At 61.1% G+C, this 24,734-nt stretch overlaps 1 protein-coding gene across 1 annotated transcript in view; it reads left to right on the top strand.

The window, feature by feature from the left end:
* PTSG_12872 (uncharacterized protein) overlaps nucleotides 1–24,643 on the top strand; it is a gene marked incomplete at its 3' end in the record, with an annotated part of 26,324 nt that extends 1,681 nt beyond the window's left edge. Inside the window, exons 5-21 of the mRNA XM_004989532.1 lie at nucleotides 338–11,416; nucleotides 11,699–12,292; nucleotides 12,598–12,719; nucleotides 13,027–13,442; nucleotides 13,670–13,750; nucleotides 13,884–14,153; nucleotides 14,398–14,471; nucleotides 14,720–15,164; nucleotides 15,523–15,716; nucleotides 15,995–16,592; nucleotides 16,938–20,863; nucleotides 21,107–21,236; nucleotides 21,435–21,907; nucleotides 22,227–22,351; nucleotides 22,547–22,601; nucleotides 22,768–23,383; nucleotides 23,679–24,643. Of these exons, the coding sequence (XP_004989589.1) occupies nucleotides 338–11,416; nucleotides 11,699–12,292; nucleotides 12,598–12,719; nucleotides 13,027–13,442; nucleotides 13,670–13,750; nucleotides 13,884–14,153; nucleotides 14,398–14,471; nucleotides 14,720–15,164; nucleotides 15,523–15,716; nucleotides 15,995–16,592; nucleotides 16,938–20,863; nucleotides 21,107–21,236; nucleotides 21,435–21,907; nucleotides 22,227–22,351; nucleotides 22,547–22,601; nucleotides 22,768–23,383; nucleotides 23,679–24,643 (20,163 nt within the window). The remainder of the gene's footprint in view (nucleotides 1–337; nucleotides 11,417–11,698; nucleotides 12,293–12,597; nucleotides 12,720–13,026; nucleotides 13,443–13,669; nucleotides 13,751–13,883; nucleotides 14,154–14,397; nucleotides 14,472–14,719; nucleotides 15,165–15,522; nucleotides 15,717–15,994; nucleotides 16,593–16,937; nucleotides 20,864–21,106; nucleotides 21,237–21,434; nucleotides 21,908–22,226; nucleotides 22,352–22,546; nucleotides 22,602–22,767; nucleotides 23,384–23,678) is intronic.
* Nucleotides 24,644–24,734: the final 91 nt, after the last annotated feature.

The following is a 24,734-nucleotide window of genomic DNA, read 5'->3' as shown; positions in this document are numbered from 1 at the left end:
AAAAAAAGAATAAAGACAAAAAGAAATAAGACACTAATCAAATAACATATTCCTAGTTAAGTGGACCAGCCACACGGAGCGAAGTATACATATGCTTGTGCTTCCCGGCTTCTTATTTTTCCTAATCCAATACACAACCATAAAAAAAAAAAAAAAAAAAAAAAAATATAAAAAATACAATAAAAAAAAAAAACAATACACGTCTATTCTCATCATATTACCACTCTCCCAGATTGGCAAAAAAAAATCAAAAAATCAAAAGTCAAAAAAAATGTAGTTTCCTCCCCCCCCCCCCCCCACACCACACCACCGCAACACCCCCATCCCCTTGCATCAGGGCAAAGTGGAGCTGGTGAACGAAGTTGGTCAGGTGGACAAGAGCACGCAGCGCGACCACGAGGACCGCACCATCCCCTTCCACAAGTGGTTCTCCCTCGCCCTCGTCGTGTCCTCCCAGCACGTGGGCGTGTTTCTGAACGCCAAGCCGCTTGCTGCGTTTTCCATCGGGCAGCGCAAAACGCGCAAGAGCGAGAAGAAGACCAACGAAGAGCAAGGGGACGGCGATGGTGATGCTAACAGCGACAACGAGGATGGCACAGCTGGGGACCACACCACCACCAAAGACAACAACGCTGACGACGATGACGGCAACGTGACTGTCATCGACCTTGATGCAGATCAATCATCATCCCACCACCGCCACCAGCAGCAGCAACAGCAGCAGCAACAACAGCAGCAACAACAACAGCAACAGCAGCAACGCGGCTTCTCTGGTCCCCGCCGCAACATGCGCTTTGACAAACAGCGAGGCAGCAGTGGGCTGCCGTTTTGGCGACCCACGTCCCCCGCGTCATCCTCGTTTGATGTGACGCCGGACCTGGAGTACCTGCCGAGCGTGGCCCTCTTCCCGGCGCGGCTGCGCCTGCGTGGCGACGCAGACGCACGCGTGCTGGTGCGGCACGTTGGCTTCTTCAACACGGCGCTGGACCCAGCCTCGCTCAAGAGCACCGCCACAGGCGTGTACTCGGAGTACATGCACAACGTGCAGAAGGAGGAGCAGCGCATGTTTGCCTCGCTGACGCTGAGCGCGTTCTACCGCTCGCCGCCGCCCATCTGGAAGCACCCCACCTTCGTGGCCGAGTTTGGCGACATGCACGTGGCCCCGACCCACCCGCAGATTGGCGGCGCCCTGGTGCAGAGCACGCTGCCCGTGCTGGCCATGGCCCTCAGCGTCACCACGCAGGGCACCGACAACGACTGGCTCACCACCTTTGACAGCACGCAGCGCGCGCACCTGCACGAGATCACGGCCGTGCTGCAGCGCGCCGTGCCGCTGTGGCGCCGCTTCCCCTTCAACGCGCAGTTTTACGCCCGTTACATGCGCTCCCTCTTCAAGCCCGCGCTGGAGTCCCTGTCCGTGGGGCAGACGTGCATGCTGCCCATTGGCCGCTCTGAGCACGGTAGCATGCTGCTGGTGGAGCGCACGTCCGTGGCCACTGCACGCGTCGTCGCCATCGACACGGGCTCCGAGGCCGCCACCAAGTTTCTGCAGACGCGGGTGGAGCTTGCCTCCGGGCTGCCGCGCGTCACCTACCGCATCGCCTTTGTTGTGCCGGAGGTGGCCTTTGAGCGCATCACCAACGACGGGTTCTGGGCCGTCGCCTACGCCGCCCGCAACTTGCAGCGCACGCACGACGTGCTGGTGGAGTTCTTGGCCAACGCCCCGCCAGACACCATCCTGCAGCAGACGCAGGACGACGCGTGCATCGACTACCACCGCCTTGCCGCATCGCCTTTCGCCTTCCACCAGGGGTTCCGCGCCGCGCTGCACTACATGATGCGGCGGCAGGGATTCACCCACCAGCAGTGCGACTTTGTGAACCTGCGCCTGCGCCACACGCTGCTCACGTACGCCCGCAACGATCTGGCGCACGTGCGCAAGCTGGACGCCTCCGACCGCACCATGCTTGCGCTTGCCTGCAGGCAATACGCCAGCGCCGCCGTCCAGCTCTCCCGCGCCAACACCGTCTCCCTGGCGCAGCTGGACGCCGTGCGCGAGTTTGTGTTTGCGCTCGATGCGGCCGCAGACAAGCTGCCGCTGCGCTTTGCCAAGGAGAGCGGGCCGCCCCCGCCCTGCACCATGCAGTCTGCACCGGACGCGCAGCGCCACCGCTACGACGCCTTCCCGCTCTCGGGCCACCTGGTTCGGCAGGAGGACACGGACGGGTACGCGGGCCAGCCCGTGCCGCCCGTGGCGTACGTGCCGCTGGACTTTACGCAGGTCCCGCAGAAGGTGCTGTGCTACGACGACGCGCTGGCCGCCATCCGCCACTGCGACAAGCTGTGCATGCTCACCATCAACCAGGCCAAGTTTGTCAAGCACCGCGCCAACCTGGTCCTGGCGCTGGTCACCCACACCTTCTGCCAGGTGCTGCCCATGCCCAAGTCCCAGCGCGCGCCCGACCACGCCGCCTGCTTCTGGCAGGGCCTGCGCATGCGCTTTGAGCGGCAGCTGGACCTCATGATCATGCTGCACCGCATCATGCTCGCCTTCTCCAACGCCCTCTGGTGCCACCGCAACAGCGCGGGCGAGCCCGCCATCGACCTGGCCCTGTGCGTGCCCGTGTGCATCGCCGCCGTGGCGGACGCCGTGATGAAGAAGCGCGCCACAGACCTCCCCTCCGAGGCGTGCCTGCACCTCATGGGCGAGTCCCTGCACGGGCGCCGCATCTGCCGCGGGTACGGCCTGGGCCTGCACATGCTGCCGCGCCAGCTGCAGAACGTGCCCGTCACGCACCCGGAGCTCAACGTGGCCCGCACCAACGCCATGGACTACTTCCAGGGCCTGCCTGGCCCCGCCATCTTCCGCTTCGAGCAGGGGCCCCCGCCCGGCAACATGTGCGACAAGTACACGCTGCGCTACCTGCGCACGCTGTGCCAGGAGATTGGCCTGCAGGGGCCCTTTGAGCAGCACCTGAACGACGGCACGGTGCTGCTGCACAACTTCCCCGAGCTGCGCTGCTACCGCGACATCTGCTACCTCATGAAGATGCACCAGCTCAAGGAGTCGTACGCCAACGCGCTCAACCCGCTCGAGGCGCGCCTCGCCTTTGTCTGGAACAACGGCGCGTACCAGGTGACCATGATGGGCAACGGCATCAGCCTCGTCGGGGCGCCCGCCACCCGCCGCACCTCCGTCGCCCCGCACCTTACGAACCAGCCCCTGTCCACGGAGGACGACGTGCTGCACGAGCCAAAGCTGCCCACCTTTGACGACGCGCTCTCGCAGGAGGACAGCGAGCTGCTGCTGTCCTACCTCACCGTGCCCTACATGCGCATTCCGCTCCTGCTCTCCTTCTTCAGCAGCGACGACCGCGTGCAGGCCCTGCAGTGCAACCAGCTGCGCCAGGTGCTGGAGGAGGTGCTGTTTGAGCCGCTGCGGTTTGCGCGCCAGCACACCTCGCGCGCCCCCACGCACGTGCCCACGGCGGACCGTGAGCTGCTGGCCACGCCTTATGGGATCCTCGTCAACGAGCTCAGCCGCTCCCCGGAGACAACCATGTCGTGCTGCATTGCGCTCCTGCGCCAGGCCCTCAACCTGGACACGGGCGACCCCAAGCAGTCCACCACACCCATCATCCTCTTTGTCACGCGGCTGGCGGCGCGCGTGGACAACTACGCCGCCCTGCTCATCGACATTGCCAAAGGCGCCCACGAGAACTACACGCACCACACGGTGCTGCGCGACGTCACCCTGTCGCCAGAGGCCCTGGCCACGCTGCAGACGCTGCTGTCGCAGCTGCGGCTGGAGCTGCGACGCGGCGCCTACAACGTCATCAACCACTGGATCGAGCGCTTCACGCGCCAGATTCTGGAGCTCAAGGACCAGTCGCAGCTGGACGAGCTCAGCTCCCTGCTGGCCAACTTTTACGCCCACCTGCTGCTGGTCTTCCGCAACGTCAAGTTCGCGGAGCTGACGGAGGACGTGGCCAGCCTCCTCGTGTCTGGCTTCCTCTTCCTCAACAAGCGCCAGAACTTCACCACCCTGAGCATGCCTTCCGTGGACATGTTTGAGTGCCTGCAGGCAGTGCGCCACCGCCTCGTGCGCTGGGCCAACAGCACCACCGCACGCCGGCTCTCCCTTGTCTGTGAGGCCTCCGTGCGCGTTGTGTCCAGCAGCGGCCAGCGCCGCCTCAAGGCCCACCGCCAGCACGCCAACAAAAATAACAACAACAACAACAAAAACAACAACAACAGCAACAAGGCTGCCACCACTGCCTCTGCTGCAAACGCTCCTGCTGGAGCCGATGGGAATACTGAAGGGGCAGCAGATGGCACCGAGCAGAAGCTGATGGCCTGCTGGGCCTATGTTGCGGGCAAGACGTCGTGTGGCCGCTTCACCACCTCGCCGACGCGCCGGCTCCCCATTGAGCCGGCAACCCACGCTGAACACGCTGGTGGCGCCACAGCAAGTGGCGCAATCGCATCAGCAGCAACCACAGCAGACACAACCACAACCACTGCAGAGACAACAGCAACAGCAGCAACCACAGCACACGCTGCTGACGCCGCCGATTCTGTTGACGATGATGATGATGATGCGGTGGTGGACACGCTGCCCGACCGCAACTTGCCGATTGAGCTGGACATGCAGATTATGCAGCTGACGGTGAACAAGTCGCACCTCATGGCGCTGCCCGCAGAGTTTCTGAACCAGCCGGAGGTGGTGGACGTGTTTGGACACCAGCCAAACTTCCAGTGCACCACGGTGGAGGAGGCGACGAACCGCGTGTGGGTGCGGCTGATTGGCCGCAACCACGACATCCAGCTGTGGCGCACGACGGACGACCGGCCCTGGTTCACAGAGGCTGACCGCGAGTACATCCCGCACGCGCTGCAGGAGCACGAGCAGTGGATGGCGGAGCTGTTTGAGCCCCTGCGCTTTGCCGCCTTCTACAACCCGTTTATGCCCATCCCCATCATGATGGACGAGACGACGCACACGCGCGCCAACCTCGCGCGCCTGATTGTGCTGCACCCGTGCACCATGCTGCCCACGCACGAGGTGTGGCTGCTGCGCGGACAGCAGGCCATCCACGTGTACCGCCTCCTCAGCTTTGGGCGCCGCTTCTACCGCACGCTCGTCTTCACCACCGACGCGCGCATGTCGTACCTGCACCTGCAGCCCAGCTTGTCCGACCGCAACCAGCCCTGGCCGGAGTGGGCGCGCTTTGCTGCGGGCAGCGTGCACAGCAACCCCTTTGGCGGTGCGACGGGCGCCACGCCGCTCTCCGCCGTCATCACCCGCGGGTGGGACCAGGGCGAGAACGTGTCGGGCGGCACGGAGATGTACCTGCCGCCGTGGATCCTGCGGGGTCTGCTGCCGAGCGTGCTGCTGGAGCAGTACATGTTCTGGCAGGACGAGGACGACGTCGTGCGCGGCTACCCGCGCGACAAGGACGCCCGCACAGATATGCTGGAGGTGCGCGTGCAGCTCGTTGCCGGTATTGACCAGAGCACGGTGCCGGACGGGGAGGCGCGCGTGCGGCGGTTTGCGCTGGCAGACGTGCGCCGTCGCCACGAGGCCGTGCTGGACGTGTTCCTGGCGCTGGAGAAGACCCGCCTGGTCGACGACAGGTGCCAGGAGCGCAAGTGGGACCGCCTCAAGACAGACGCGCCCCTCAACCGCGTGCGCAAGGTCACCAACCTCGCGCTCATCGACACGCATGCATCGCGCGTGCGCATGGCCATTGACAACGCGGTGGCCAGCGAGCCCAGCAAGCGCGGCGCAGGTGGCAACGGTGTCGCCACGACTGCTGCTGCTGCTGCTGCTGATAATACTGGTGGCACCGGTGACAATGCCAGCAGCACGGAGGGTTCTGGCAAGGGCAAGGAAGGCAACGCTGATGCCGCAGAAGAACGAGCGGGAACCACCAACGCCAGCGGCGACGGAGCAACCGACAAGCGCAAGAACAAGCCGCTGACCACAAACGTGGTGCTGGCATCCACAACCGTGACGGTGGACCCCAACCAGCCGGCGCGCCGTGCCAAGGAGAAGAAAAAGCCACGGCGCAAGCTCGCGGCAAAGAAGAAAGGAGGCCGGGGAAAGCTCTTCCAGCACCCTGGCAAGCAGCATGCTGCAAACGCTGCCACTGCCGTGGACAGCGATAGCGACGGCGAGGACTCGTACTACAACGCGCTTGGCGCCGTCCCGTACCGCTTCCAGTATGAGCTTGAAGTGAAGGTCCTGCGCACGGACCTGGCAGATACGCAGGTGTACTCTGACGACGAAGGCGACGATGACCTGCATCTGGAGCAGCAGCGGCAGGCGCAGCGTGTTGGGGCCAACACAGACAGCGGCACTGATGCAGCCGCCGCTCGCAAGCGCCTTGCCCGCCACCGCGCCCGCGTCATTGCTGCGCGCACTGCTGCTGCTGCTGCTGGTGGCGGCGACGACGGCAGCGCTGTGGGCATGGACGCGTACTCAGTGTCATCATCAGATGATGACGTCGATGACGAAGCTCGAGATGAGGAGGAAGAGGAAGAGGAAGAGGACGAAGATGTTTGGACGGCTGAGTATGAGCAGCGGCGTGCGCGCGCGTGTGGCCTTCCAAGCCCCTACCACTTCTTGAAGGCGTGCGAAAGGTTGCTGGATGGGCTTGGCTACGCATCTGCACATGTCGCGAAAGCCATTGTGCGCGTTGCCGAACACCACCACACAAAGATGCAGCAGGAGCAAGCCCAAGATGAGCAGCAGCGCCAGCTCGACAAGCAGCAAAGGCTGCAGGAAAAACAACAACAACAACAACAACAGCAGCAGCAGCAGCAGCAGAAGGAGGGTGGCAATGCAAGCGTGCATGCAGAAACGGCTGCCCAACAGCGTGAGCAGCGGCAACAGCGGCAACAGCGGCGGCGTGAGCGGCGTCGTCGTCGTCGCCAGCGCGCAAGGTCCCCCTTTGCAACGTTTGCAGAGCTGAAACAGGCCCTCCAGGCCGAGCTGCAGGCCATGGAAAAGGAGCAGCACGAGAAGGAGAAGGAGAAGGAGAAGCAAGAGGGAGGCAACAGCAGCAACGACGGTACCGCTGGGGCTGATGCGAAGCATAAGCTGGTCAAGGTGGACATGTCGAAGATTGGCACGCTGGCCGATCCGCTGCAGCTGGTGAACCTGCTGTATGCCATGCCTGGCAGCAAATACCACTCGCTGGCACAGGTGGTTGCGCGCATCTCGCCGCTCGGGCGTGCACTGGTTTGGGTGCACGAGAGCCAAATTTACGGCAAGAAGGGCCCTGAAGCCGTGCTGCGTACAAACAACAACAACAGCAGCAGCAACAGCACCACCACCACCACCACCACCACCGCTTCCATGCCTTCTGCCACGTCAAACGCCAGCGCCAACAACAGCAACAGCAACGGCGCTAGTGCTGGTGCGGCGGAGTGGGCAGGGCTGCCGCCTCGCATCACGTGGGTGCCGCAAGACACCGCTGTGACGCTGGTGGAGCTGCCAGACCTCAAGCTGTCGTTTACGGAGCGCAAGTGCGAAGCAGGTGGCGTGCCGCGTCTCTTCAGCCGCGACTACAATGACTTGTTTGTCACCAACGCCCGCAACGCCCGCACCAACCGCCTGCTGCGGGGCCTGCCGCACTCCCTGCTGCTGGCCAACAGCAACGACGAGATGCAGATTCTGGTACCGGCCGTGCGCGTGCACCGACCAAACATTGCCAACTGCCCCTTCTCCACAGAGCTCGTACTCAAGTTTGACGACAAGGCGTGGGCACAAGAGCTGGAGACGCCATACTTTCTGTACCCCGTGCACGTGTCGCTGTCATTCCTGTTCACGCCGACGCTGGCCTCTGCGCTGTACCTGCTGCTCCTGCGCCTGCTGCACCGCGACTACGCAGAGTGCTTCCGCCTTGCGCAGACCATCAGCACAGACACGACGCTCACGCCCGAGGAGATGCAGCTCTTCGCCCTGCTCTCCGGCCCAGCAGCACAGGACAGGCACCCGGATGCGCTGGCCTGCATCCTGCGCGTGCTCAACGTCACTGCCGGCGCCGTGCAGCCACAGGGCATGACGGTGGGCGGCCTGCGCGGAATGACGCTGAACGTGACGCAGTTCTTCCACGAGTACGCGCAGCGCCTGGCGCACGTGAGTGCCGAGTGCCGCCTCAGCGCCGAGGACGAGCTGCAGGTGCTTGAGAACATGGTGGTGTGGTCGGAGAAGCAGCCCGCGTATGACCCGAACAACCACGCCGAGGCGCACCTGGTGTGGAACCACAACCGCCGCCAGCACCTGCTGGCCATCCTGGGCAAGCTCGGCACCGCCCGCAACGGCGGCGATGACTCGTTTGATGACGCGGATGGTGATGTTGATGTCAATGTCGGTTATGGCGCCGGCAGTGGTGCTGTTGAGCAGCAGGATGAGAATGCGCAGGACGCCACCAACACCAGCGAGAGCGACAGCACCAGCGCCGCCTCAACTGAGCACAAGAAGACCATGCTGAAGCTGCGGTTGCCCAAGCGAAAGAGCGGCTCCTCGTGGGTGTACTTTGACGACGACGGCTTGCGGGATCTGCACAAGCGCAAGCCAAACCGCCTGCGCATCTTCTCGCAGACAGACACCAACTCGGCTGGGTTTGGCGCCAACGCGTGGCGGCAGATGCTGCTGTCCCACAACACCACGCGCAAGTCTGTTGTCGTCGTCATCCTGTTCAACGCGTACGCGGAGGACACGACCATGGCTGACGCGCTCCGCGCCATCGCCGACAAGTACCACAACGTGGACTTTGTTGCCTTGCCGGGCATCGACAAAACCTCCTTCGAGCAGCGAATGGAGATTGAGGCCGAGAAGAGTGAGAAGAGCAAGAGCAAGAGCAAGGGCACGGGCTTTGGTGGCGGTGGTGGCTTTGGCGGCAGCAATTTTGGTGGTGGTGGTGGTGGCTTTGGCAGTGGCGGAGCCAGCGCGGATCCGTCTTCCACTCCAACCCCGCACTTTTACCTGTTTGTGGACGACAACCTGCGCTCGCGCGGCACTCTGTCGGGCACGGATGCCAGCGAACTGGAGCGCAAGGTGGCGGAGTACAACCCGTCTGTGCGCGCCTTCAACAACGTGTGCGTGGAGTATGCGCACAGGGTTCGCGCCGTCATGGCCACGACAAAGTGCACAGAGTCAGAGGCCATTGCCGTGCTTGCCCGCAGCAACGTGCCGGAAGCACAATCTCCAGCACGGAGCACCGACGCCCCCACCAACGTCGCGGAGGACGCAGGCGGCAGCGCCCGCAACTCCAAGACCAATGGCAGGGGCAAGGCACGCGGAGCCCTCGGCGCCGGCGAGATGTCTGATCTCGAAGCGGTGCTCGACCACCAGGTCCAACAACAGCACGCTCTGCGCCAAGCACATGCTCAGGGACAACAAGATGGGCGGCCCGTGGTGGGGCTGGTGGCGGCCAGGCGCACCAACCGACCCAATGCCAAGGCAAGGGGTGGCGCGGTGGCCGTAGCTAGCGGCGGTTCATGGAGCAAGGGTGGTGCTGGCGGTGCTGGCGGTGCTGGCGGTGCTGGTGCTACGGACAGGTCTGGTTCGCTGCGCCGTGTGGTGCTGACGGGGAAGACGCTGACGCAGGCCGGCATTGAGGTGATGGGCGAGCGCGTTGGGCTGGTGGTGAGCGATGTTCACGCCAACAGCAGCGCGGCCAAGACAAACAGGGTGTTCCGGCACGACGTCGTGTGCCAGGTGGGCAACAAGTGGGTGGTTGGTGCTGCGGACGAAGCCAAGGCGGCGCTCATGAACGCTCTGCAGACGGGCACGGCGACGGTGGTGCTGGCGGAGGAGTGCATCATCTGCCCTGCATTCCACCGCATGCAGCTTGTGTTTGCCACGGATATGACACCGCTGCGCCAGGGCTGTGGCGTGTGCGGACAAGTGGTGGAGCACATTGAGCAGACAGAGCTGGCCCACAAACAGCAGCAGCAGCAGCAACAGCAGCAGCAGTACGGGCAGAAGAAGCCTCCACGGCAGAGGGCGCGTGCAAAGCATGAGCCGGGCGTGTTTCCTGGCAGCCCGGCCGACAAGATGCGCAGCGGCGGCGATGGTGCTGTGCAGGGTGGCGCTGCTGCTGATGCTGACGATGACGATGACGGCGATGACGAGGCGCACAAGGCGTACGTTGTCCCCGCCAAGTTTGCCTCCAAATGCGCGTACCACTGCACCATCTGCAGCTTTTTCACGTGCGTGCGCTGTAGCAACAAGGATCAGGTGTCGGTGGGCATTGTCACCAACCCGCGGGCGGGGTTGCAGGCGCTGGCCGAGAAAGAACTCACGCCACAGATTCCCGGCTTCCAAACGGCTTCTACAGCCAAGACGGCGCACAAGGGACAGGCGTTCAAATTTGGCACCAAAGACAAGGGCAAGGAGGACAAGGACAAGGAGAAGGAAGCAACGGAAGCCAAGGAAGCAACGGAAGCCAAGGAGGTTGAAAAGACTGCTGCTGCCGCTGCTGGCAGCGGCAGTGGCGTCATGGATGTGGGCTCGGAGAGTGACGATGATGGTACTGCTGGTGATGGTGGTGGTGTTGGCTTTGGCGCTGGTGCTGGCCTTGGTGCTGGTGCTCTTGGTTTTGGCCAACGAGGGTATCGTGGCAGCGGCCACGCACACCAGCAGTCGCATGGCGGCTTTGGCTCATCGCGTGCACAGCAGCAGCAGCAGCAGCGCCAGCAACGCGGAAGAGCCGGTGGTGGGTGGAAGTTTGGAAGCTCCAACACCATTGCCAACAGCGGTGGTGACAGCGGCAGCGACACGCTGGGCATTTCCAAGGCACAGGTGCGGGTGAAGATCCCGTCGCATGTGGAGGAGCGGGGCCACTGGGAGGCGCTGGAGTGTGTGCACCAGGGCGGTGTTCGCATGACCACGGCCACGGAGACGATGAACGTCATCCAGGCATGCCTCAACTGCACGCTTGATGGAAAGCAGACGCAGGTTGGCTTTGCGCTGCTGTACCAGCTGCTGACAGACCAGATCCCCGTGAAGGTGGTGTCGAGCGCAGCGGGCACGGTGGGCGGCTTTGTTCCGCCCCGTGTGGGCTCTGCCAAGGATCGGCTGAAGGAGAATTATGCCATTGGCGTGCTGCTGGTGCAGTTTGTGCGCGATCGCTTTGTGAGGAACCCGCTCTCCTGCATTCTGCACCACCTTGCCCGCAGCCGCGACTTTGCTGCCTGTGCGCCTTCGCTCATGCGCACGAGCTTTGGGCGCAGCAGCGCTGGCATGACCACGCTCGCGGGCTCGTCGCGCGCAACAGATGTGATGATGTCCGGAAAGTCCAGGGGCGGCTATGGCGCCTATGGTGGCGGCAGTGGCGGTTTTTATGGTAGTAGCGGTGGCTTCGGAGGTGGTGCTTCCACAACCCGCCCGCACCTCGACTCGGTACGGGGTTATGTGCATGTGTGTGTATGTAGATGTGATGTACGTTGCAGTTTGCGTGTGCGTATGGTACTTGGTGTGTGTGTGTGCGCGCGCGTGTGCGAGTGTTCTTATGCTTCTGTGCTCATGTGTGTGTTTGTGTTTGTTTGTGGGTTTTGCGAACGTTGTATTCCGTTTTGTCATCATCGTCCAACTATTCGACATGCTCATCATCCTCATTCTCACCACCACCACCACCATCATCCACCACCACCGCTGCTGTCATTACAACCCTCATTTTTGCAGCTGATTCAAGAGTGCATGGAGCTGATCAACAAAGCAGAGCAGCAGGCAAAGGAGGCGCCCGTCGCGCAGCCTGCACCGGAACAACAAGCCCCGCCCAAGCCCACATTCACCGCAAGCAAGCCAACAACAACAACGCCACCACCAGCGCGACCACTCCAACCTCAGCAGCCAAGCCCGGAAGAGCAACCAAGGCAACCAGGACGGCGAGGCATGCCGTTTAGACCCGGCGGGTTCCGCCCGCCAAATGCACCCAGCGTGCGTCGCCCACCGGGGTATGTGCCGGTCATTCCACTGCCGCGTGCCAAGCCGTGGCCCGCGCCCGCTGCGCCTGCGCTTGAATTTGTGGCGGATGAGCGGGTCAGGCGAGGGTGGCTGGTGCCGGAGCTGTCGGACTTGGCCTGCTCGCAGCGAAGCCTTCGTCCCACCTCTGCGCTCCCTGGGCTGAGCATGAGCAGCGAGGATGTGCATTGCTTTGCCAAGCAGCCGCTGGCATCCCTGCAGCTGGACAAGTTTGTGCACTTTCTCGGTCGGGAGGACATGGGCAAGCCGCTCGCCGACAACAAGCTCCCCTTTGACGTCTCCAAACACCCTTACGTGCGTGTTGTGTTGTGTTGTGTTGTGTTGTGTATTCGGGGAGGGGGGGGTTACGTGTGCATATGTTGTGCGTGCGTGTATGCGTGCGTGTATGCGTGCGTGTATGCGTGTGTATGCGTGTATGTGTACATATGTGTGTGTGAGCGTGCTGTCTGTCTCTGCATGCCTGTCTGCCTGTCCCTCTCTGTTTGTGTCGAAGAGACCTCTGAGTCGTTGCTGATGCACACGTGCTCACCACCGCTACCATCACTCAATCACCACCACCACCACCACCACCACCACCACCACCATTGCAACCACCACAGGCCAAGGCAAAGCCTGCACAGGATCTGGTTGCGCGGCTGCGCTCAGATATCAAGCTGTACGCCGACATTGTGAACACGCACAAGACACCCGGCCTCATCTCTGTTGACGACAGCTGCACCAGGTCCGTGGATTGCACATTCGCTCACACATACACATACATACGCATGCGCGCACACACACACACATAGATACGCGTAGACACACACATACACACACCCTCTCTCTCTCTCTCTCTCTCTCTCTCTCTCTCTCACACACACACTCACACCCACCCACCCACCCTCTCACACCCTCTCACACTCTCTCACACCCTCTCACACTCTCACTCTCTCTCTCACACACACACACACTCTCTCTCTCACTCCTCTCACACTCTCTCACTCCCTCTCCCCCACACACACATACACACGCACACACGCACACAACAGGGCGATTCAGGATGGCGGCGATGGCGGGCAGAAGGCACTTGCAACTGTGGCGGACACGTGCGAGGAACTGCTGGAGCTGCTGACGGCATTGCGCAAGCTGGACGCCGATTTCATCGACCAGGCGTCGCGCCAGCTGTCGCACGTGGTCAACGCGGTACAGATTGGCTCACACGAGGACATTGCCAGCGCACAGGGCAACGAGCAACGCACGCGTGACCTGCGTGAGCGTCTGGAGTTTGTTCTCGGCCGCTACTGTGGCGAGCAGGCGTTCATTTGGACAGAGTATCTCTTTGGCAGCCTGCTGTCCTCCCGCTGTGTGGAGGACCTGAAGAAGCTCAACCCGTACCTCAACAAGCGAGGCGTGGACCCCGTCCACGATGCTGTAGTCGCCACCTTGCTCCGATCCAACCGCATCGGTGCGCGCTTTGTGTGTGTGTGTGTGTATTTCTGTTGATGAACTTGTTTTACACACTTTGTTTCTGCAACAAATTTGCCCCATCGATGCGCTTTCTCAATCACACTCTCACACTCTCACTCTCTCACACTCTCTCACTCTCTCACTCTCTCACTCACTCTCTTTCTTTCACACACACGCGCGCGCGCACCCGCACGCACCCTCCACACTCCCAACACATCCGCGCAGGCCATCTGAACCGTTGTGTTGCGGCTGTGCAGGATCTGCTGCACCTCGTCAACGCCATCAAGAGCCACATCGTTCACTCTGGTGGGTTTGCGCGGGTGCTTGCGTGTATGTATGCTTGCTCATACAGGCTTACACACAATACGTTGACTGTGTTTCTCACACTCACACACACACGCACGTGCACACACTGACTTACACACACACACACATGCAGATGTGCACTCGCGGCTTGGGCGGGAGCTGCTGGTTGGGCTGCGGCAAAAGGGCGAAAGCGTGGCGCAGATGCTGACGGCGCGTCGCACGTACATGGACACGCACGGTGACGGCCACACGAAGGCCTCCCCGCACATTGTGTATGACCCACGCTACCTTGTGTTTGAGTTTACCTGGAACATCCTGCTGCGCCGGCCGCAAGTTGAGCTCGTGCGCGACATTGTCGGCGCATTGCAGCGTGGCGAATCCATCGTCAAGCAGATGATCATGGGTGCGTGCGTGTGCGTGTGTGTGCTAGTGTGTATGTATGTGTGTGTGCGTGTGTGCGTGTGTGCGTGTGCGCGCGCGCGTGTGTGTGCGTGTTGGAGGCGGGAGGGAGTAAGGCTGATTGCTGGTTTCTGGTTGTTTTTGTTGTGCCGGTAGTGCTTGCTTGCATGTACGCAACTTGGCCGCATCATCATCACATACATACATATGCTCACATCCACTTTGCTGTTAACTTTGCACTTGCACAGGTGCCGGCAAAACCACTGTCATCGGGCCCCTCGTGTGCCTCATGCTCGCAGACGGCAAGGCCTTTGTGGGACAGGTGCGCAACTCAAGATACACGCACGCTCGTGTGTGTCTGTGTGCGTGCGTGTGTGTGTTTGTGTGTGTGTGTGTGTGTGTGTTCTGCGCCCTTTGCAGCAATTCAGTCGCCCTTGATTGTAACGAACACATGCCTTTTTCCCTTCCTGCCTACGTCTCGATAATCGCACCCCTGCTCCACCTCCCCCCCCCTTCTGTCTCCCTCTCCCTCTCCCTCACCCCCACCTTTCGCCTGTTCGCCTGTTTCAGGTGGTGCCGCCGTCACTGCTGGAGTTTACGCGGTCTGTGCTGCGCAAGACGTTCAGCACTGTCTTCCACAAGCGCATCTACACGCTGTTCTTTGACCGCTCTACCACCGTCACGCACGCGCTGTGCGACAAGCTGGAGGAGGCGGTGCGCAAGCGTGCCGTGGTCATCAGCACGCCGACGTGCGTCAAGAGCATCATGCTCAAGTACTTTGAGGCGCTGGACGTGCTGTCGGACGAAGCAAGACCAACACAGCTCAAGATTAAGATGGCAAAGGATGCGCGCGTGCTTGGCCGCGCCATGCGTCTGTTCAAGCAGGGGTCGCTCATCATGGACGAGGTCGATTTAATTCTGCACCCGCTCAAGTCGGAACTCAACTTCCCCATTGGCCAGAAGTTTGATCTTGACCTCGCGCCCGAGCGCTGGGAGCTGCCAACACACCTCTTTGGTGCGCTGTGTGTGCACGTCGTGTGTGTGTGTGTGTGTGTGTGTGTGTGTGTCGTGTGTGTGTCGTAAGTGAGTGTGTCGTAAGTGAGTGTGCGTGCGTGTGTGTGCTTTGAGTGTGTCGTGAGTGTGTGTGCACGTACCGTTTCTATGTGAATGTACGCAGTGCCGTTTCCGCATCCACTTGTGCATGTGTTGTGCTTGTGCTGGCCGTTCTGCCGTTGTCTCTCCTCTCATGTTGTTCGCCTGTGTGTGTGTCTGTGTATGTGTCTTCTCACGCCGTGCGTCTGCGCAACACGTTTCTCCCCATCTTCACACCACCTCCTTGATCACTGACACTCGTGCGTGTTCGAACGGCGAAGACGGCGTGTTCTTTGCGGAGATGGAACGGACAACGGTTGGTTTCGAGGACAGCGGGTTTGGCCGCGCGGCGGTGGAGTCGCTTGCTGACGTGATCCACGAAGGCTTTGAGTCCCGCTCCCTGCAACGCAACCCGCACATTGTGCTGCTGGATGAGGCCTGGTACCACGACAACATGAAGCCAGCCCTGGCAGAGGTATGGTTGCTTTGCTGTTGGCTTTGCCTGTGCTTTGACATGCGCAATGCTTCGACGTGCCTTTGCTTTGCTTTGTCTTTGTGCGCCTGCCACAGGTCTCCTCTGTGCGTGTGTGTGTGTGTGTGTGTATGTGTGTGTGTGTGTGTGTGTGTGTGTGTGTGTGTGTGTGTGTGTGTGTGTGTGTGTGTGTGTGTGTGATCTACACGCCTGTCGCACACATTTACACCTCCCTCTTTCTCTCCTGCACTCACCACCCATCCAAACACGAAACGCGGCAGTGGTCCATCCTGTGGCTGGAAAAGCACCATGTCGGCGGCACCAACATCACCCGCGACGACATCCTGCGCTTCCTGCTGGAGCCGTGGGCGAGCCGTGATGCGGATTTGCACCGGCACTTGGCAGCCAACCTCGGCGCGAAGCAGATGAAGCTGTTGAACCTCACGCACGACTGGCTGCGCTCGTACCTGCCGCACTGCCTGCAGAAGATTGACCGCGTCTCCTTTGGCATCATGAACGAGGCAGACAAGAAGCACGCGCTGGAGGTGGACCCGCGCATGCCGCTGTCTCGCTTCAAGCTCGCCATCCCCTTTGTGGGCAAGGACGTTCCCTCGCGCAGCAGTGAATTTGCGCACCCGGATGTGATTATCGGGCTGAGCATCCTTGGCTACCGCTACGAGGGCATGCGCTGGGACGACTTTACCGAGGTGATGGCCACGCTCACGAGGACAGTGCGCAAACAGGTTGGCCCCAAGCACAAGCGCGCGGCGAGCGTGATGTTTGCCAAATGGGTGGAGCTTGCTGGCGGCCGCATGCAAGGCAAGCTTGTGTACAGCGAGCACGGTCAAATCGTCCTTGGCGAGGAAGAGCAAGACTATGGTAGGGTTTGTGTGTGCGTGCGTGTGTTGTGTTGTTGTGTTGTTGCGTTGTTGTGTTGTTGTGTTGTTGTGTTGCTGTGTTGTGTGTGAGTATGTGTTGTGCATGTTGTGCGTGTGTGGGTGTGTTGTGTTGTGCTGTGTTGTGGTTGTTGTTTGTTTGCTCGTTTGCTTGTGCGGTTGATACGCTTTGCTCTGGCCATTTGTCGTTCCCTTCACATCCCAACACACACTCACAATACCCACAACACATCCACAACACACAACACACAACACACACCCTCACTTACTCGACCTCGCCCTGCCCTCCCAACCCCTCCCCCCACCATCATCAACACAACACCTGCAGATGAGGCGAAGGAGATTATGCCGCTGTGGATGCTGGATCGCTCCAACACGGAGCAGATGACCAAGGTGTACAACCTGCTGCGTTCGCTGCCGGAGATGGTGCACTGGTACCTGCACGGCATCGTGTTCCCGACACACATGCGCCATCAGCGGCTCAAGCTGAGTGCCAGCGGCCAGGCTGTTGGCGGTTCGATGCTGTTTTCGCGCCGCGTGGGCTTTTCCGGCACGCCCTCGGACCTGCTGCCTGTTGAGCTGGGCCGCTGCGGATACGAGAAAGGCACAGACGGCAAGATGGTGCGGGTGATGACCGACCCCGATGTCGTTGGCTTTGACTTTCTGGAGGAGAACTGGTCTGTGAAGACGCTGCTGAACCGCATCGCCGAGCGGCCGACGGGGCAGCACTTCAACGCCCTCATTGACACGGGCGCGCTGGTGACGGGCATGTCCAACCGGCAGGTGGCCGAGTACCTCCTGGCCAAGGGCATGCCTTGGTGCGACGGCGTGGTGTTCCTGGACGAGAGCGACCGCAAGGTGATTCTGGTGCGCGCCACGCGCCGCGTCGTCAACGTGGACCAGTGCGGCATCCCGCTCAACAAGCGCTTCGCCTTTTATGACCAGGTGCACACCACGGGCATGGACATCAAGCACACCCCCAACGCCACCGCCGTGCTCACCCTGGGCAAGGACATGACCTTCCGCGACTTTGCACAGGGCGCGTTCCGCATGCGCGGCATCGCCAACGGCCAGACCATCCTGGTGTATGTCATCCCAGAGGTCATGGGCCTGGTGCAGCGCGAGCTTGCTGTGGCCAACGTCACCGTGTCTTCCCCTGCCGCACACGAGCCCGGCATGCGTGTTATCGCCGCCGCCGTCTCCGCCGAAGAAGCAGATGCGGACGCAGACGTGGATGCAGAAGGAGAGGGACGGGGAGATGCAGAAGCAAATGCAGAAGGAGAAACGGCTGCGGTGGAGGCCCGTGCTGCGACATCCGCTGCCGGTGTGCTGTCGTCGTCGCCTTCGTCGTCGCCTTCGTCGTCATCGGCAACGCTTGCTGCACGGTCGTTCCTGGAGCATGTCACGGCGTGGCTGGTCATCAACAGCATGCGCACGGAGCGCATCCAGTACAACCAGCTGTGCATGCAGAATGTGTGCAACACGTTCCGCAAGAACGCGCAGGCGGTGCTGGTGGACTCGCTGCACCGCTTCTCGGCCCGACAGCCCGTGCGTGACGCCAAGCTGCTGCGTGCGCTGCGCATCTTCAAGGAGGACGTAGACTACGACATCACCGCCGGCGTGCCGGAGCTGCGCGACCTCACAGCCGTGCTGGAGGAGCAGGTGAAGGAGAACAGCCACTTCTTGTTCACAGAGGCGGATCGCCAGCAGGCGCAGGCCGTGATTGCAGAGGTGCGCACGCAGTGGGAGAGCATGGTGAAGCTGTCCTCTGCGGCCGACGACCCGGTCAAGCTGGACACGACGGCGACGCGGGAGCAGGAGCAGGAGCAGGAGAAGGAGCTTGAGGACGAACGCCAGCGCGAGGTGCAGCGCGAAATTGACCTGGCCTACTCCCGCGATGAGGAGGCCCAGGTGCCGTGGAAGTTTGACACGCTGGCGCACCCGCCGTGCGACGTGCCCCAGTTCTATTCCGCCAGCGCGCTTGCGCTCAAGAACATGAAGACGCTGTCGTTCCCGGAGTATGTGCTGGCGTCCAACAACTACTTTGACAAGCGCTGGTCCGGCGACCGCCGCATCAAGAACGTCATCATGGTTCTGGAGTGGATCCCAGACCAAGGGCAGCTCGCCCTGGCCAACGACCTCTTCAACATCAACGGCGACATGCTCAACGGCAATGGCGGCAGCGGCGATCACGGCGCTCACGACGATCACGGTGCTGTGCCGTCGTCGTCATCAGCGCTGTCCACCGCGCCCGCTGACTGGGAGGCGCACCTGGCCCGCAGCTTTGAGTACTTTGCGACGCAGACGCGCACACAGGCGCCGCCGGCAGTGCTCGCGTCCACAACAGCACCAAAGGGTGTGCTCGACCGCGCGTCGCTGGCCCTTGCCCTGCGCACGTTTGTGCTGCGGGAAATCCGCGACAACGAGCTTGACCTGGCCTTGCAGCGCTACGGCGACGCAGACACGCACGCGTTTATGACGTTTGCGGGCTTCCGCGCCTTGATTCAGTCTGGAACGTTCACGCAGGTGCAGCGCGGGCGCTTCTTCGTGGCCGTGTCGCTCGCAGAGGCAGAGACCATCCGCCGCATCATGCACGTGCGGCTGGGTGGTGCCGTCATCCCTGGCGCTCCCACGGCCATTGCCCTGCGCTGCAGCCCCGCCAGCAACCGCGTGTTTGACCGCTCGGCCATGTACACGGAGGCGCCGCTTCACCACACGAGCGTGGCCTGGCAGACGCTGCGCTTCATCAACTGCGACATGCACTACACGCGGCCGCAGCTCGACTGCCTGCTGCATGCCCTGCAGGGCTCGCTGCCACGGGAGCGCCGCCGCTACTTTGAGAAGCTCATCGGCATTCGTCGCCGCTCCAAGAAGCGGTGGGTGGGCGCCCCGGTGTCCAGCGTGTTCTCCGTGCCAAGCTCGTGGTATGCGCTGCAGCAGCGGTCGGTTGCTGCGGCCATCCGCGCCGCCATCTCGCGTCTCGGGTTGAAGATGTACGACGCGTGCGTGTTCTTCGACGCGGACAAGAACGGGCTTGTGTCGGCCTCGGAGCTCATGGGCGCGGTGCTGTGGCTCGGGCTGCAGCTGGCCACCCCGCAGGACGTGCTGCAGGCCATGCGCATGTACGACGTGGACGGCGACGGGCAGCTGAGCTACACCGAGTTCCTGACCATGGTGCAGCAGTCGTTCAGCTACGGCTACGACGAGACAGAGCACGACGACGCCACAGCCCGCGCCAATCACGGTGACCACGGTGACCACGGTGACGGCGGTGACGGTAGCGCCGGAGGTCACGACGCGACACAGGGTGGCAGAGCAGATGAGCTTCGCGCTGCACTCTCCCGCCAGACGAGCAGCGGCATGGGCGAAGCGGCGCTGCTTCGACAGCAGTCGCTCGGCGGGACAGAGTACGAGCACGTGATTCCGCAGCAGGCTGAAGAGCTTGACCGCCTGCAGCGCGAGTGGGTGGCGAAGGAGCTTGCGGAGGAAGAGGCCTTTGTCAGGGAGACGGAGGAGATGGACAGGCGCATGTACCTGGAGAGCGAGGCAGACCACGACAAGCAGCTGGCCAAGGTCGGCGTGACGCCCAACCCGCTGGTGGACTTGGCAGAGGGCACAGCGCAGTATGACTTCTCCATTGCCCGCACGGTGCGCGGACTCAAGTGGTATGGCCGGTGGTCTACCGTGCGTGACCGCCGCCTGTTCTGCCCCTCCATCGCCCCTGTGCAGCCGCTTGCCGTCCCCTGCGGGCCGTGGCGGCCGGGCGAGACGCCCCTCAAGCCCGAAGATGTGGATGGTGATGGCAAGAACGCTGACGCCGACGCGCGCAAGGACCAAACTGCAGAACAGGGCGTGAAGACTGGTGGGGACAAGCAGCAAGGAAAGGCTGCGTCTTCAAGCACAGCAGCTCCGGCACCAGCACCACCGCCGCCACCGCCGCCACCGCCGCCACCGCCAGAGATGATTGAGATTGCTGCCTCGCATGGGCTCGAGCCACCAAAGTCGCTGAAGCAGCAGTTGAGGGAGCAGCGTGCGCGTAAGGGCGGCAGCGACGGCGACGGTGCTGCCGCCGACGAGGACGAGGCGCTGCTGGAGGCCAAGAAGGCTGCCAGTGGTGTGAAGCAGTATGTGTTCCCGACACCTGATCCGAATGGCCCTGCATTCAAGCCAGACATTCTTCCGTTTGGTGTGCAGCACCTGGCCAAGCTGAACGCCGACGCGTCCTTCATTCTCCCCGTCCGCGCCCCATCCAAGGTTGTTCACATACGCGCGCGTGTTTGTTGGTGGGTTTGGGGGAGGGGGGGCCTTGTGGTTAAATGAAAATATTTCATGTGTCTGATCTGTTTGCTTTGTGTCGAGTGTGTGTGTGTGTGTGTGTGTGTGTGTGGGGGGGGGGGGGGTTGCACTGGTTCGTACCGCTCTTTGCTCTTCCAGTTGGCTTTTTCGTCTTCATTCTGACCCTTTCTTTCATCATGTTCTGTGACCCTTTTGTTGCAGCTGGACTCGTACACGGTTCACCTGTTTTTCCGCGTGGACAATCTTCCAGCCAACACGCACACGGCGCAGCTGCTCTTCAGCGCACCGCAGAGCAATGGCGTTGATGGCGAGGTCTACATTACGTCAAACGGTACGTGTGTGTATGAATATGTGTGTGTATTTGCGTGTGTACATGTGTGTGCATGTGTGTGTGCATGTGTGTGTGTGTGTGTCCGTCCGTCTATGTACTGTTGTGCGTGCGTGCGTTCATCGGTGTGCACAGTTGTGTGCACCATACTGATTTTCTGTTGCTCACGCCTCTGCTTGTTTCTTGCATGTGATGGGACAGGCAAGCTGTCAATCACAGACATTGAGTCTGCAGACACACAAGAAGAGGATGATGGTGCTGACAAGAAGAAGGCACAGAAGACACGAAAGCAGCGGAAGAAGGGAGCTGAGCAACCCGTCCACCAACAAGAGCAACAGCAAGAGCAACAGCAGAAGCAGAAGCAGGAGCAGAAGCAGAAGCCTCTCGTGACAAAGCCAACGCCTGCGAAGTCATTGGTTGTCAACAGCGACAGTGACGACACTGATGTCACAGACTCCGATGATGACACATCAGAGAGTGAGAGTGAGAGTGAGAGTGAGAGTGAGAGTGAGAGTGAGAGTGAGAGCGAGAGTGAGGCGGGTGGGGCAACAGGTATGGCTCCGACCATTAAGGCCAGACTGGCGGAAATCCTCGGGCCAACGAAGTGCGGGCCCCTTAAGACAGAACACTCACCCAACTTCAACATGGAGCGGCTGAGGCTCGTCATGTTTGCGGTCCGGCGCGCGCCAGACAGAGGCCTGCCTACCCAACACGTACGTGTGCGTGTGCGTGTGTGTTGGGGGGGGGGGGTGTACACGTGTGTGTGTGTGTGTGTGTGTGTGTGTGTGTGTGTGTGTGTGTGTGTGTGTGTGTGTGTGTGTGTGTGTGTGGCAGAGGATGATGAGTAATTCGTGTGATGTAGTGTGCAGGTGTCATGTGCATTGCTGGTGGGGTCTTGTTCAAGCTGACGCACGCGCACACATGCGCACACGCACGCACCCGAGCCTCATCCCTGCATGCTTTGCATGCTTTGCCTCTGTTTTTGTGTTGCAGATTGCCATGTTGGCGGAGACCTTGGTGTACAATTCGGCACCTATCCCGATCGTCGTTGATTTCTGCAAGCTGGCAATTGCACTCATTTCTCCTCTCCCCAAGGCAGACGCCAGCCACATCGAACGGTATGTGTGTGTGCGTGTGTGTTTATCTGTGTGTGTGCGTGTGTGTTTATCTGTGTGTCTGTGTCTGTGTCTGTGTCTGTGTCTGTGTCTATGTCTGTGTCTGTGTCTGTGTCCGTGTGGTGAATTGCATGCATCTTCACAAGCCAACGCGTGTCCTCACGTCCCATCGCATCCACACGCTTCTGCCAATCTCAGGGTGAAGCATGCCGTGAAGGGCGTCATGGACCTCTTCGGCTTGGCTGGCGAACCGGTAATCAAGCCCACAACCTTCGGCTTGTGCGTGTGTGTGTTGAGCGCCCCCTCGTCTTCACGCGTTGCATTCACACACACACACACAAACACACTCACATACACACATTCACTCACATACACATACACACACATACACACACTCACACACTCACACACTCACACAGACAAAAGACCAGTCATATTACGCTCGACCTGCCGTGGACGGCATCATTGCGTTCCTGTACGAGCAGTGCGGCCTGAACCTGGGCGTGTTCAACGCCCACGGCATTACAGTCACGATACCCAGCGAGGACGCTGACGAGGGCGACGCAGGTACCAGGCCGACGGACGGGCGCGTGCACAAGAAGCGCTGGCACATTGTGTCTATTGTAGTGGACGTGCACGCAGTGCAGGCGGAGGGCGAGGAGGGTGACCAGAACACGGGTGATGACGCTGGTCGTGGCGGTGATGCTGGCGGTGATGAGAAACAAGGGGCAGCGCCGCAACAGCTGGAAGGCGACGGCATTCGCATGTACGTTGACGGTGTGCTGGCTCGCAGCATCAGCGTACATCAGATTGCCAAGACATACTCCGTCGTCAACGACGCAGCAGACAAGGCCGGCTCCACCAAGAAGAAGGGTAACACCACACCCGGCGTCGGCGACGGTGGCGATGAGGGTCACCTGGGCGGTCCATCTTGGCTTGCGCTCACCCAGATGCAGAAGGCCTCCGCCAACCCATACCAGCTCGATGACACCATGCTCGTCTTTGGCAACGCCTTCACGGACAAGAGCCCTTGCAGTGAGCCCCCTCAATGGTTTTTGTTGTGTGTGTGTGTGTGTGTGTGTGTGTGTGTGTGTGTGTGTGTGTGTGTGTGTGTGTGTGTGTCGTCGTGTGTGTGTGTGTGTGTGTGTCGTCGTGTGTGTGTGTGTGTGTGTGTGTGTGTGTGTGTGTGTGTGTATCTCTACTCCCGCTTCCCCTCCTCGTGTTCTTTTGTGTGTCTCTCTCTGTCGACACGACATTTCTGATTCTTCCTCACGACTCACCTCAACTCCCGCTGCCCCTCGCCAATCCTCCCCACTGCCGTGCCTGGCAGGCAACCGCAAGCTCAAGTACGTGATGCTGCGCACCTCCGCCACGAGCGCTGCGCAGGTTGAAGCCGACGTGCAATGCATCTTCAACCGCTTCCGGAACGGCCGGGAGTACAACAAGCGCGTGCTCACCAAGGCCTGTCCAAACAAGGACAACGCCTTTCACGTGTGCTCCCATTACTGCCGCGAGCGCTTCGATGGGTCCCAGGGGCCGTGGTACGACGACTACCCCGACTTCAAGCGCGCCGCCATCGTGTCCAAGATCAGCAACCATTTCCTCAACCACGTTCAGCAATTCACGTCGCAGCCAACCAAAGTGACGACGCGGGTGCAGCGCTGGGAGGAGGAGGTCTTTGCACGCAAGCTGCCGAGCGAGAGGGAGTACGTTCGCGCGGTGCAGGAAGTGCAGCACCAACTGCAACTGCACTGGCAGAACTGGGGCATCAACATTCCACTGCTCGCTGATCTCTGGGAGGAGGTGGACGGCAACGCCAATGATGATGATGATGAGGATGATGGTGGTGACAATGATGAGTCCACAAACCCCTTCGGTGGTAGCCAACAGCAGCAGCAGCAGCAGCAGCAGCAGCAGCAGCAGCAGCAGGCTTCGTTTGGGAGCGCTGGCTGGGGTCTAACCTCTGCCGAAGCGTTTGGTGGCGGCATCCAAGCTGGTGGGTTTGGGGCCGCGTCCACCAGCACGGGATTCGGCAGCGGCGCCTTCTCCTTTGGCAACGCTGCTCCCAATCCGTTTGCCGCCGCGCCATCCTCCTCTTGGGGCTTTGGCGCACAGCAGCAGCAGCAGCAGCAACAGCAGTGGGGCTTCGCGCCTTCATATTCACCAACGTCGACCGGCGGGTTTGGTAGCGCAGGATCGTCTGCTTCGTTCTCGTTTGGCACCCAAGGGTTTGGAAACGGCAACAACAACAACAACAACGGCAACGATGGTGGAGGATCTGGATGGTCGTTTTAATGCATCAGTGCGCGTGCACATGATGAGTGTGGTGTGTGTGTGTGTGTGTGTTTGTGTGCGTGTGGTGTGTGTGCGTGTTCAGTGTGTGGTG

This window comes from Salpingoeca rosetta, assembly GCF_000188695.1.
Source record: "Salpingoeca rosetta unplaced genomic scaffold supercont1.28, whole genome shotgun sequence".
NCBI lineage: Eukaryota > Choanoflagellata > Craspedida > Salpingoecidae > Salpingoeca > Salpingoeca rosetta.
This window is presented reverse-complemented; position numbering and strand designations above follow the sequence as displayed.